Source organism: Moschus berezovskii, chromosome 18 (assembly GCF_049115385.1).
Source record: "Moschus berezovskii isolate FMDL1 chromosome 18, NW_MosBer_1.0, whole genome shotgun sequence".
Classification (NCBI taxonomy): Eukaryota; Metazoa; Chordata; class Mammalia; order Artiodactyla; family Moschidae; genus Moschus; species Moschus berezovskii.
In genome coordinates, this window is record NC_142477.1 from 43,583,431 (window position 1) to 43,597,215 (window position 13,785).

The 13,785-nt window shown below is 39.2% G+C and overlaps 1 protein-coding gene across 2 annotated transcripts in view; it reads right to left on the reverse strand.

Annotated features, from left to right (window-relative positions):
- Window positions 1-13,785, reverse strand: part of MROH2B (maestro heat like repeat family member 2B) — an 86,788-nt gene that overhangs the window by 51,838 nt on the left and 21,165 nt on the right. For both annotated transcript variants that reach the window (XM_055421727.2, XM_088827565.1), the window contains exons 10-17: window positions 12,254-12,367; window positions 11,007-11,080; window positions 7,633-7,755; window positions 6,804-6,917; window positions 4,893-5,049; window positions 4,706-4,746; window positions 3,691-3,832; window positions 3,098-3,141 (exon numbers count right to left, since the gene is read on the reverse strand). In XM_055421727.2, the coding sequence (XP_055277702.2) occupies window positions 3,098-3,141; window positions 3,691-3,832; window positions 4,706-4,746; window positions 4,893-5,049; window positions 6,804-6,917; window positions 7,633-7,755; window positions 11,007-11,080; window positions 12,254-12,367 (809 nt within the window). The remainder of the gene's footprint in view (window positions 1-3,097; window positions 3,142-3,690; window positions 3,833-4,705; window positions 4,747-4,892; window positions 5,050-6,803; window positions 6,918-7,632; window positions 7,756-11,006; window positions 11,081-12,253; window positions 12,368-13,785) is intronic.

The window sequence follows — 13,785 nt, forward strand, 5'->3', positions numbered from 1 at the left end:
AAGAAGCATGAATATAGGAGGAAAATAGATTCTAGACTTAAGGAACAGGAAGAATAGAGATGTTGTTTTCAAACCTCATATTGGATAATACTCATTTGTGGGTGTCATCAAGACCTGTAAGCTGTCAGGTACCCTCTCTTGGAGATTCTGATTCTAGAAGGGGGGTGTTGGGGTAGAGGTGCTGTGGAGAGGTCACTGAAATATGACATTTTATAGAAATTATAGCTCACATGAAAAGATGCTCAGCATTGCTGATTATTAGAGGAACACAAATCAACTCTAAATGTCCATCAACAGAGAAATGGATAAAAAAGATATGGTACATATATACTGTGGAATATTACCCAGCCATAAAAAGGAATGAAATAATGCCATTTGTTGCAACTTGATGGATCTAGAGATTATCACACTAAGTAAGTCAGAGAAAGATAAATATCATATGATATCACTCTTATGTAAGATATCATTTTTTAAAAAGATACAAATGAATTTATTTATAAGACAGAAGTAAACATAGATATCAAAAACAAATTTATGGTTACCAAAGGGAAAACATGGGAAGGGGAGGGATAAATCAGGAGCTTGGGATGAACACAAGCATATCTACTATATAAGATAGATAGCCAACATGGGGGGCTTCCTAGTGGTGCTAATGGTAAAGGACCCGCTCACCAATGCAGGAGATGTAAGATATGTGGGTTTGACTCCTGGGCTGGGAAGATCCCCTGGAGGAGGGCACGGCAATCCACTCCAGTATTCTTGCCTAGAAAATCCCATGGACAGAAGAGCCTGGCAGGCTATAGTCCATAGGGTCACAAAGAGTTGGACACTACTGAAGTGACTTAGCACAACCAACAAGGACCTACAGTATAGCACAGGGAAATCTTCGCAATATTCTGTGATAACTTATCACAGAATATTTCTAGAATATTATTTTAGAAAATAATCTAAAAATGAATGAATATATGTATATGTATAAGTGAGTCATTTTGCTGTATGCCTGAAACTAATACAATATTGTTAATCAGCTATACTCCAATAAAGCTAAAATACTAAAAAATCTAGCAAATTTTATAATCAAAATCCCAAAAAGTTATTTGACAGGTACTTTTTAAAATATAAATTTAAAAATCATTAAAAATACCCTTGCTGCTACTGCTGCTAAGTCACTTCAGTCGTGTCCAACTCTGTATGACCCCATAGACAGACGCCCACCAGGCTCCTCCATCCCTGGGATTCTCCAGGCACGAACACTGGAGTGGGTTGCCATTTCCTTCTCCAATGTGTGAAAGTGAAAAGTGAAAGTGAAGTCGCTCAGTCGTGTCCGACCCTTAGCGACCCCACGGACTGCAGCCTACCAGCCTCCTCCATCCATGGGATTTTCTAGGCAAGAGTACTGGAGTGGCTTGCCATTGCCTTCTCTGAAAGATACCCTTAGCTTACTTTTTAAAATACACCTATTCTATAATAAATAGAATTTGCCCCTCAAAATTGCCCCCAAATGAAAACAAACTACAATGAAGTACTACCTCACACTGATTAGAATGGTCATCTTTAAAAAGTCTACAAATAACAAATGCTAGGGAGGGTGTGGAGAAAAGGGAACCTTCTTACATTCTTGGTGAGAATGTAAGTTGGTATAGGCCCTGTGGAAAACAGTATGGAGGGGCCTCAGAAAATAAAAAATAGAATTGCTATATGATATAGCAAGCCTACTCCTGAACAAAACTATAATGCCAAAAGATACATGCAGCTCTATGTTCATAACAGCACTATTCACAATAGCCAAGACACAGAAGCAATCTAAGTGTCCATAAATACATGAATGGATAAAGAAGATGTGGTACATATATACAATGAAATACTGCTGCTGCTGCTAAGTCACTTCAGTCGTGTCCAACTCTGTGCGACCCCATAGACGGCAGCCCAGCAGGCTCCCCTGTCCCTGGGATTCTCCAGGCAAGAACACTGGAGTGGGTTGCCATTACTACTCAGCCATAAAAAAGAACAAAATAATGCCATTTACTCATACTAAGTGAAGTAAATCAGAAAAAGACAAATATCACATGGTATCATTTATATGTGAAATCTAAACTATGACACAAGCGAACCTATTTATGAAACAGAAACAGACTCTTGGACATGGAGACCAGACTGGTGGTTGCCAAGAGAAACAGGGAGAAGGAAAGGATGGAGTTGGAGGTTGGGATTAGCAAATGTAAGCTTTTATATATAGAATGGATAAACAACAAGGTCCTACTGTACAGCACAGAGAACTATATTCAATATCCTATGATTAACCATAATGGAAAAGAATATTAATAAAGAATGTATATGTATATATATAGGTATGTATAACAGAATCACTTTGCTGTATAGCAGTAAATCAATAAATTCAATTAAAAAATAAGGAAGCCATAGTTAATTTCTACATGGGTGGTTTATGAACTGAAACTCTGTTGGATTAAAAGCTTCCTGGCTGTAGGCTCCTTGATCTCCTGTGGACTCCTAAAACCAATGTGCTGTTTGTAATGCTAATGTCCAAGTCCTATCTTACAGTTTTGGGGATTTGACATTATGGCACTGTTGGATGTCAAAGTTCAAAAAGTTATGGATGAGAGTAACACTCTTTTCGGGAGAAGGGGTGCAGTGTGGCCTTTTGGTGTTTAGACATCAGGAAAAAGATAATGAGAAGCAGATACAGGAGGAAATGGAGTTGTATTTAGGAGCAAAGAAGTGAAAATTATGTTAATTTCTGTTTTTCTATATGAATGGTGAAAGAATGTAATTGCAAGGAGAGGAGAAAACTTGAAAATTAGAGAAGATTTAAGAAAGAGGGAGAAAAAATATTAGTAAGTGAAATCTTCAAAACTGTCCTAATTCTGAACCAAATTGAAGACTAAAGATTGTTGTTCAAATTATGGTAATTTAAAAGGCACAATATTGACATGATCACATCTAATAGTTTAACAATTTTCTCAAGAAAAGGAAATGCTGTTTCCTGCCCTTGGGAATCTAATTCTTTCTGGTCAAGGTGAGTAATTTTAGGTGGTTTCATCACCCCATCATCAACGGTTGGTCTGGGAGCCATCTTTACCTGAAGCAGCATGGTCTCCCACAGCACGATACTAGTGTTCTTTCCTAGAAACAGAAATTGATGCAATAAGGGCAAAAAAAAAAAAAAAAAAAAATTCAAGATGTATTTCTCCCTTGCCAGGTTCCCACTGGAGGCTAGTGTTCCATTTTCAGTTTTCTCCCTAATGGGATGGTTATTTCAGATTAAAATTACTATGTTAGCAATCTTAATTTGCTAGTTCATGATAAAAATTCAGGCTTTTTGCCAATTTCAACAGTATTTACTGAATGATAGTATTTTAATATTCTAGCATAGATGAATAATAACATTTTAGAATAATGCCAAAAGAAAACTTCTCTAAATACGAAAAAGACCAGATCACAAGTAAAAGTTCTTGCTAAGTATGTAACCCACCTGGCCTTCTTACAGTATAAGTATTTGGTAGAGAAATAGAACCTGAGGAGTCTAGGACAAAACAGAGCTGTCCACCTTGCATATCAAGTTCACTGTTTTTGTTGTCTAAGATGAACACTCAAGGCTTAAGACACAGAAGGGGTGCCTTGTTCTTCGTGCTCTTGCTTCCTTGAATAAGACCTGATCCCATGCTCTTGTACCTTCCAAAGGCTGTAGGAGTTCAGGTATGCGTGTTTTCCACAGCTCTGCTAAATTTGGGTGAATTATCTCAGGCAATATCTTCAAAAGTCCTATTGCACCAGCCCCACGCAATTTCCCTACACTAGCGAGCATAGAGATTACCTGGAGGATGGAAGAAAAATTACTGATCAACTCAGGGGTATTTAAAAGGCTCACCAACCTTTTCATTTTAATCATTGTTCCGGATTCCCTAGAATCCTTCATTAGATAATCTTTTAACAGATCATCACAGACTAGTCTTATTTATTCTAGAGCAAAGCAAATACTTAGACATTGATCTGTCCAATTTTTTTCTCCAGATATATGGAAGGCTGCTGCTGCTAAGTCACTTCAGTCGTGTCCGACTCTGTGCGACCCCATACTCTTGCCTAGAAAATCGCATGGACAGAGGAGCCTGGTGGGCTGCAGTCCATGGGGTCGCTACTAGTCGGACATGACTGAGCAACTTCACTTTCACTTTTCACTTTCACACATTGGAGAAGGAAATGGCAACCCACTCCAGTGTTCTTGCCTGGAGAATCCCAGGGATGGCAGAGCCTGGTGGGCTGCCGTCTATGGGGTCGCATCAACTGAAAATAAATGAAATGTACTAACAGATATATCTGTGATTTAAATAAGGGCATGTGGAGATACAACTGAAGTAAATGACACATATGTGGCCAAACGGAGAGAGGGAGAGAGAAATCTAAACAACAGATATGAAATTTGCTTGAATCGTTCTTACGGATCAGATTCAGTTTATGCTTATTTAAAAATCATAAATGAAGTTTTCACAAACATTTCAGAGTTAGGAGATAATCTTGCCAGGAATAAATTTTCATGAGTGTCATTAATATAGCAGAACATTTATTATGCCGTTTTAGTGTTTCTTTTGGTTTGGAGTATCTTTGTTGCTTTTACTATCATTTATTTGGAACTGGAAATATCTGCATTGGTTTAAGTTGATCCTGCCTTGGTTTTTCATAACTCACTCACCAGAAGTCTGGCCAGTAGCTGTTGTGGTGAAGGAAGTTTCACTAGAAAGAGAAAGCAATTTTCGTTACTGTTATGGGGGCTAGAAAAATTCAGATTGGGGTTGGGTGTACGAGTGAAGCCCTGGAGCCCTTCAGGAAACGAGTCTCTCATAAGAGAAACGTTTTGCTTTGTGTTTGAATGTACAAACCAGCTCCTGTAGAGATGACAAGTGCTGTTGACTCCTTGGCATTATTCTTCTTTCTTTCCTCTGCCATAAACAGAATCCTGATGATATTAAACAGGTATTCTAGCGTTCCCGTATATTCCGCAGGTACCACGAAAGTCAGGATTCTGGGCCACAGCACCTGTGGAAAACAAAGGCAAGATGCAAGTGCTGCTTGTTCTTTTCCATTATTCCTCCCTGGTCCTCACTGTGTGTTTCCCTCTAGTTTAGAAAACTTCCTCTCACTTATTATTTTGCTCTTCAGGCCAAATCAAAATGAAATCATGAAATCCAGTCTCTGCTGAGCATATTCATTTTCAGGTGCTACTTGCCATGAGTGTTTGTCTGTGTTTCTCCATGGGGTGGCTGCTGGAATCTGGGACAGGACAACTCTTCACTGTGGGTCACTGCAGGAAGCGCCAGGCTCCACTCACCAAGTGCCATTAAGCCCCTTGTCAATATGACAACCAAAAGTGCCCGATATATTTCTCCAAACTCCAAGACTGGAGTGGAACTCTCCAAAGTAAGAATGACTGGGGATGGATAGCGAATGGACTGTTGTGGCTGTCTGCGCTTCAGGTGCTAACTTCTGTAGTCTGTGTGTTTTATATCCCTCAGAAAACTTGAATATGGTTCGTGTCCTAATGGAAACCTAGTTATCAACCTGGACTCTGCATTTTGTCTTGCCATCTGTATTTAATCACCAACATGCTGAGTTACTTCTGTCATGTCTGACTGTTTTTGACCCCATGGACTCTAGTCTGCCAGGCTCCTCTGTCCATGGGATTCTTCTGGCAAGAATATTGGAGTGGGTTGCTATGTCTTCCTCCAAGGGATCTTCCTGACCCGGGGATCGAATTCAAGTCTCTTACATCTCTTGCATTGGCAGGTGGGTTCTTTACCACTAGTGCCACCTGGGAAACCCCACTGAATCACCAAGCCTAGATCTTATTTTCATTATAAGATTTCTCATGCCCTTCCATATTTCCCTTCCTACTTTTATGACCCATATCCAGTCCCTATGAATCTCATCTCATCTTATATATAATCTCTGTGTTTAGACTACTCATGTCAATTCACCGACTTCCTATAGATATCAAATGTTTAACCCTTGCTTAAAATTTCCAGTGACTCATCAAGGACAATGTAGGGATTTAGCATTTCAGACTCTTTATGATTCTGGCTTTAGACTACTTTTTCATCGTTTACTACTAGATCAGAAATTCCCCAAACTTTATTATGCATCAGAAATGTTGGAACTTATTTGCATGCTGATTTATGGGCCCCATGCCCAGATATGCTGACTCATTTAGGTCTGGCATGTGACCTGGAAATCTGCATTTTAAATAAATATTGCAAGTAATCTACAATCACACCTTAAAATACCATCCTAGATAAAGCCTCTGATTCACTTAAATTGGTCTGTAGATTGTCTTCTGGCTGTGCCATATATTTATGGCCATTAAATCCTTTCCCAGGTTGTTTTTCTTAAGCAAACGCAGATCCCAAAGTTATGAGGTTCAGGTTATTTTAGACCTCAAGTGAGGTCTGAGAATGTGTGCTTTTAACACCTTCCCAGGTAAATGGGGTAAGTTTGGCATTCACTGCATTACTATTTGACAATATGTCTAAATACATTGGGGGAAGAAGAGAAATAATATATTAAGATGCTTATAAACTGCCATTTGCCTCCAGATATAAAAGAGTATGTAGCTAATTTAACACCTGTTTTTGAGAAACCATTATGTGCTCGCCTTGAATATTCTCACATAATTTCTCTGGCCAGAGCGTCAAAAAGCTGATGACAGATGGACTACCAACTTCTTTACTCCTAAATGGACAGAGCTTTAGAAAGGTGATCAAAGGAACTATGAGTGGTGACAGAAGACTCCTTACCTGAGGCATTCCAATGACTAGTGGGTCCAGGGTTTTTAAGACCTCCAGGCTTATTTCTCGGATAGATATCTCTCCCTTTTCAGTCTCCTGGGAGTTAGGTTTTATTGGTTTCTCCTTTAAGAAAGATGAAGCAGGTAACTTGTTAATAATCCCTGTTGTTGGTCTCCTCTGACCTTGGGTGTGTTCTTAGTCTCTGGGGTGGAGGATAAAGTCACTCAGCTTAAAGGGCTTGAGGAACCCAGTGACCTTAGTCTCCAGTATCTAATCCCTGCTTTTAAGTGCTCTTTGGAGGAATGGGGAGACAAAAATGCCTCTGGCTTTTTTCATAGTAAAACAAACATTGTGAACTTCAATTACCCTCTTTCTCACTCAGGCCTTCCCCATTTTTCTCTGGGACAAAAATTTCCACTACTTCCTATGGAGTGGACTGCAATTTCACTTGCAGTGAGGTTGTAAGATCACTGAGATCTTACACATGTGTTTTTCAGGTTCTTCATCCAAAGGAACCAGTGTAACAAGTATAGATGTTTCCTGTTTTCTACAAACAATTCACATTCTCTGCCTCTCTCTAAACCAGCCCCCAGCCTTGGAGGCCAGGTTGCCTCCTCTTTAGAGAAAACTGTGATTTAACCTACCTTGCCTTTATGATAAGTTAGAAATGGTATCAGTGGAAGGGAACTGAGAACATGAGATGCTGAAAAATTAATAAAAGTGATAAAGCTTAAATATGACTTTATCTACTAAACTGAACTGCAGGGATTTTTAAAAATCCAGTTGAGTCAACTGCACTTGTTGCAGAGCAGCACTCAAGGTGGCACCCTCTTCGTACCAGATTCTTGTTGGACATTGAAAACTGGGTGAAGATGTAGTCAATCAGTGGCCAGCCTTCCCGGGCTTCAATGTAGCATTTTTCACACATGGTTTGGATGAGGAGAAGGGTGGAGTTCCTCACCTAGAGTAGGGAAAATGCATTCACAATATTTAACTTCTTTGGGCAGAATGGAAATTTAGATACTCCTATTCTGTAACCTTTATGGATCGTTCAGCGGGAATCTTTCAAAAAAAAAAAACACATATAAATTGAATGATATTACTGTAATAGATGGAGCTTCCCAGGTGGCTCAATGGTAAAGAATCTGCTTGGCAACCAGCAGACCCCAGGTTTTATCCTTGGGTCAGGAAGATCCCCGGGAGAAGGAAATGGCAACCCATTCCAGTATTCTTGCTTGGGAAATCCCATGGATGAAGGAACCTGGTGGGCTACAGTTCCTGGGGTTGCAAAAGAATCGGACATGACTGACCCACTAAACAACAACAACAATTACCCCCTGTTGGAGCAGGGAGTAATCTATAAGGTTATGATTTAAGTGTCACTAGCAAAGCTCTCTTTAACCAAACTCTTTCTTTCTAGTTCCCACGACATATCCTGGCTAAAACACAGTTCAGTTCAGTTCAATTCATTTAAGTCAGTCAGTTGTGTCTGAGTGTCTTTGCAACTCCATGGACTGCAGCATGCCAGGCTTCCCTGTCCATCACCCAGAGCTTATCCAAACTCATGTCCATTGAGTCGGGGAGGTCATCCAACCATCTCATTCTCTGTCATCCCCTTCTCCTCCTGCCTTCAATCTTTCCCAGCATCAGGATCTTTTCCAAGGAGTCAGTTCCTCGCATAAAGTGGCCAAAGTATTGAAGTTTCAGCTTCAACATCAGTTCTTGCAATGAATATTCAGGACTGATTTCCTCTAGGATTGATGGGTTTGATCTTGCAGTCCAAGGCACTCTCAGGAATCTTCTCCAACACCACAGTTGAAAAGCATCAGTTCTTTGACACTCAGCCTTCTTTATAGTCCAACTTTCACATCCATACATGACTGCTGGAAAAACCATAGCTTTGACTAGATGGATCTTTGTCAGCAAAGTAATGTCTCTTCTTTTTAATACGCTTTCTAGTTTGGTCATAACTCTTCTTCCAAGGAGCAAGCATCTTTTAATTTCATGGCTGCAATCACAATCTGCAGTGATTTTAGAGCTCCCCCAAAACAAAGCCTTTTCCTTTTCTGTTTTAGCTTATGAAAAGGCTAAAACACTGCCTCACTTAAAAAATCCTCAGTGAAAGATGGCACGTTGAAATAAAGTCCCACAATTCCTTATCCACAAACTCAAACTCTAAATGACACTGAAAGCTGGAATTTTGTTTCTTAAATTTGGTTCCAACTTGGTGGAGAAACTCAAACTGAACTGTTTTAAAGCTAGTTGTTGTTATTCAGTTGCTAGGTTGCGTCCGTCTTTGCCAGCCTATGGACTTCAGCATGCCAGGCTTCCCTGTCCTTCACCATCTCCTGGAGCTTGCTCAAACTCGTGTCCATTGAGTCGGTGATGTCATCCAACATCTTTACCCATTCTATGTAGTGTGAATATGCATACATTTTCTTGAAGAAATCTTAATAGGTTTGATTGTGAGCTACTATCACAGTAATGCTTTTTTCAAATCTGAAAAACTGTGAATTCTGAAATATGTCTTGCTCTATGGGTTTGCATAAATGGTTATGAACCTGTGTCACAAATTTTTTAATAATTTGGCTTCAATTACTTTATTGGATTCTCTCCCTGGAGGATAGAAACCTCAGATCTAATTCCTTAGTGAATGGGTCTTTTAATGGAGGGTAGGAAGAAAACAATTTTTCACAGGGAAGCAGGGTCACAAGGTTGCACACACGGACTCTGTAATCTCCCTAACTGAGGAGAAAGAGGTAAACCTTCTCTCTATATTTGCCCAAGGAGTGAGCGCTTTCCTGGAAATTTCTGTCCTCCTTTCAGTTCAGTTCAGTTCAGTCACTCAGTCATGTCGAACTCTGTGACCCCATGAATCACAGCACACCAGGCCTCCCTGTCCATCACCAGCTCCCGGAGTTCACTCAAACCCACCTCCATCGAGTCGGTGATGCCATCCAGCCATCTCATTCTCTGTCGTCCCCTTCTCCTCCTGCCCCCAATCCCTCCCAGCATCAGAGTCTTTTCCAGTGAGTCAACTCTTCGCATGAGGTGGCCAAAGTATTGCAGTTTCAGCTTTAGCATCAGTCCTTCCAATGAACACCCAGGACTTATCTCCTTTAGAATGGACTGGTTGGATCTCCTTGCAGTCCAAGGGACTCTCAAGAGTCTTCTCCAACACCACAGTTCAAAAGCATCAATTCTTCAGCGATCAGCTTTCTTCACAGTCCAACTCTCACATCCATACATGACCACTGGTAAAACCATAGCCTTGACTAGACGGACCTTGGTTGGAAAGTAAAGTCTCTGCTTTTTAATATGCTATCTAGGTTGGTCATAACTTTCCTTCCAAGGAGTAAGCGTCTTTTGATTTCCTGGCTGCAATCAGCATCCGCAGTGATTTTGGAGCCCCAGAAAATAAAGTCTGACACTGTTTCCACTGTTTCTCCATCCTCTGTCCTCTTTTCTTCTACCCTAAATTCTAGCAATGTTTCAATTGGCTTGCTCAATTACTGGGTCAGATTTTTATATATAATCACTCCATTATTATTTATTGCATAGCTTTGATTATTTTAACCATAGTTATTGGTGACCAAAGCCTCTTGGGAGAATTTTCTCCTCTTCATTGGCTTTTGCGTAGGGCTTTGATCCTAATAAATACGATTTTCATACAAACTAATACTATAATTGCTAATTTTAAAAATTTCTCCCATAAAAGTTCTATGTCTTTTCCAACATGGAATACTTTAATCAGATAATCAGGAGATATTGAGAAATCTATTGTGCATGTAAGACTTTCTTTAGATGCTCCCTGATTGGAAAATAGGATATCTCTGCTCAAAATAGGGTTCAGGGGTTATTATTTTTGGAGGAAGAAGTATCACCTTTATAATTAACGGTTAATTTTTTAAACTATTTAACTAGCATAGCAGAATCATGCTCTAGGCCAAAATCTTTTTTTTTTTTTTCTTTTCCTACTGAGAAGCCCTTGAACTGAATGTGCTTCAGAACTTTACTTTGATAGAGTTTATCTTATTAGAGAAAGATGGAGTTCTTTTAAAAGTAGAATTGAAAAAAAAAAAATAAAAGTAGAATTGATCACTGAGCTCTTTATAAATCAGTCTCATAAGCACATCCTTAAAGAGTCAAAACCATTTCATTTACTCCTAAAGTTATCAATATCCAAATAAAAGTCCCCATTAATTCTCTTACTTTAATACTGAGGTCATCCATGACGACTTTGACTGCTTTTTCAATTGAAGTGATATGATCCCTCAACTTGGGCTCTGAAAGACAGAGGGAGAAATTGAGAGGCCTGCTTCAGTAGGAGTACAGTATGTTCTGGAATTGTTGAAAACTGATTAGAGTTATGGCCCATAATTGCAAAGTCTCTTGTCCTTAACATTTTATGCTATTTACTTCCCTCCTACCTTCTCCTTTTTCAACTCTTTATAGATGTTGACTGCTTTTTTGGTTCTCTGTTACACTTTGCTTAATCTTGTTTAAATTGTTAGATTCTTAAGTGCAGTCAATACATCATACCTAATGGATTAGCCTTAAATTTTGGAGACCACCTCAGGTTTCTTCTTCAGTAAATCACAGGGCAAAATGACTTAAAAAAAAAACTATTATTTTGTTGTACAAAAATGAATGATCATATTTTATTGAATATAAGTTATCAATTTTATGAGGCATTGTTAGTTTATATTTCACCAAGAGTGAAAAACTATAGTGGTTAATGATAATTAAAGATGCTATCAATTATAAGATGCATTCTGAAATTGCAAAAATAAACAGTTTTTGGAATTAATGAAATATGAAAATTAAATTCTCTTTTCTAAAAGTACAAATTTTTAGAACATTTTTCATTCTTACACCCACTCTCAGTTTATTGGGCCACTTAACCAGTACCTCTTTTCAATTCCAGATTCAATTCTCAAATATTCTCTTCCTTTACTGACTGTATCCATAAATATCATGAAAGAACAGAGGTAACTGGAAATGCCTATTTAAAAGTAGTAGATTGATTATAGTCAACCAAGAAAACCTAGCTTTACTTGAATTTGATGTTCTGTAAACTTACCAACGGAGAAGGCAATGGCAAGCCACTCCAGTACTATTGCCTAGAAAATCCCATGGATGGAGGAGCCGGGTAGGCTGTAGTCCATGGGGTCACTGGGGGTCGAACATGACTGAGCGACTTCACTTTCACTTTTCACTTTCACACATTGGAGAAGGAAATGGCAACCCACTCCAGTGTTCTTGCCTGGAGAATCCCAGGGACGGGGGAGCCTGGTGGGCTTACGTCTATGGGGTCACACAGAGTCGGACACGACTGAAGTGACTTAGCAGCAGCAGCAAACTTACCAAAGACACAGGATAGAATTAGAGACAATGCACAGGTTTCAATCTGCTTCTTAATACAAAAGAAGCAACTCTGGTGTCATCCCTATTCTTACCCTCAGCATTGATAGCCGATCTTAACAAAGTCAAGATTCCCATTCGAATGGCTTCATTATTATTTCTCATTTGTTCATCAAAAAAATCCATCAGGTCTGCAGGGCTTGAATGGGCTGTGGGTTTAAGAAATACTGGAGTCAAAAGAACTCATTTTCACCTTAGGTAAAATTCTTCTGAATGGGAAGATGATCATTCTATGAGAATTGTCAAAGTCACCCTTCGGCTGGTAATCAGATTTTATTAGGCTCATACTTCTTTAGTATACAGAATTTAACAGTTTGATCCCTAAGAGAGCTAGGCCCACTTCTGCTCATACCTGTGAATGTAACCTTATTTGGAAATTAGGTTCTTTGTAGATGAAATCAAGTTAAAACGAGGTTATATTAATTCAATATACCTGGTGTCTTTATAAGAGTTGGATAGAAGACACAGACACAGAAGGAAGCCTTGTGAACATGGAGGCAGAGATCAAAGTGATGCTTCACCAGCTGTGCAGCTGGTGGGGGTAGGGAGGAAGCAGGGAAAACTGAAGAAAGGTCTGGATAGAGTGGAGAGGTTTGGGCTGGAAATGATAAAGTGAAGTAGTTAATTAGGCTGGCACATAGAGAACTGGAATGTATAGAAACAGAGGGGCTGATTACACAGAGTCGGACACGACTGAAGTGACTTAGCAGCAGCAGCAGCAGACCATACTAGAAAGGTATGCAGTGAGGTAGTGGAGATGACATATTTTGGAGAGGGTGCAGGTGTGGCAGGTATAGGATTGTTCTTATCCCTTGCCCTGAGAAGCTACATTAGAACATAGATTTGTATCCTGACCCTGGGACATCGGTGTTTCCTCTGCAACTTGTGTCAGGTTGCAGATTCTAACATAGTGATGGGCAGGATTGAGATGTGAAAGCAAAAAGAAAAAAGAGACTGAAGGCTGGAGAAAATGATAAGGGATAAATGCCAAGAGTTGACAGGGAAGAAAAAAAGGGTGACATTAGTTTGATAGAGTTTCTAATAATCACAAATACCAAGAAAAAATGTATTTCCTAGACTTAAGGTTACCAACTCACACTGGTTTGCTTGGAAATAAACCCAAACATATATGGTCAATTAATTTTCAACAAAAGACCCGGGAATATATACAATGCAGAAAGATTAGTCTCTTCAGTGAATGGTGCTGGGAAAATTGAACAGTCGTATACAAAAGAAAGAAATCTGATTGTTACCTCAAAATTTACAAATGCACAAAAATTAAATCAACATAAATTTAAAACTTGAACATAAGACTTGAAACTGTAAAACTTCTAGAAGAAAATATAGAGACTAAGCTTCTTGACACTGGTCTTGGCAAAGATTTTTTGCATTTGACTCTAAAAACAGAGGTAACATAAGCAAAAATAAACAAGTGGGATTCCATCAATCCAAAAAGCTTCTGCTCAGAAAAGGAAACCATCAACAAAATGAAAAGGCAACCTATGGAATGGGGAAAAATATTTGCCAACCACATACCCAGTAAGGAGTTTATATCCAAAATATGTCT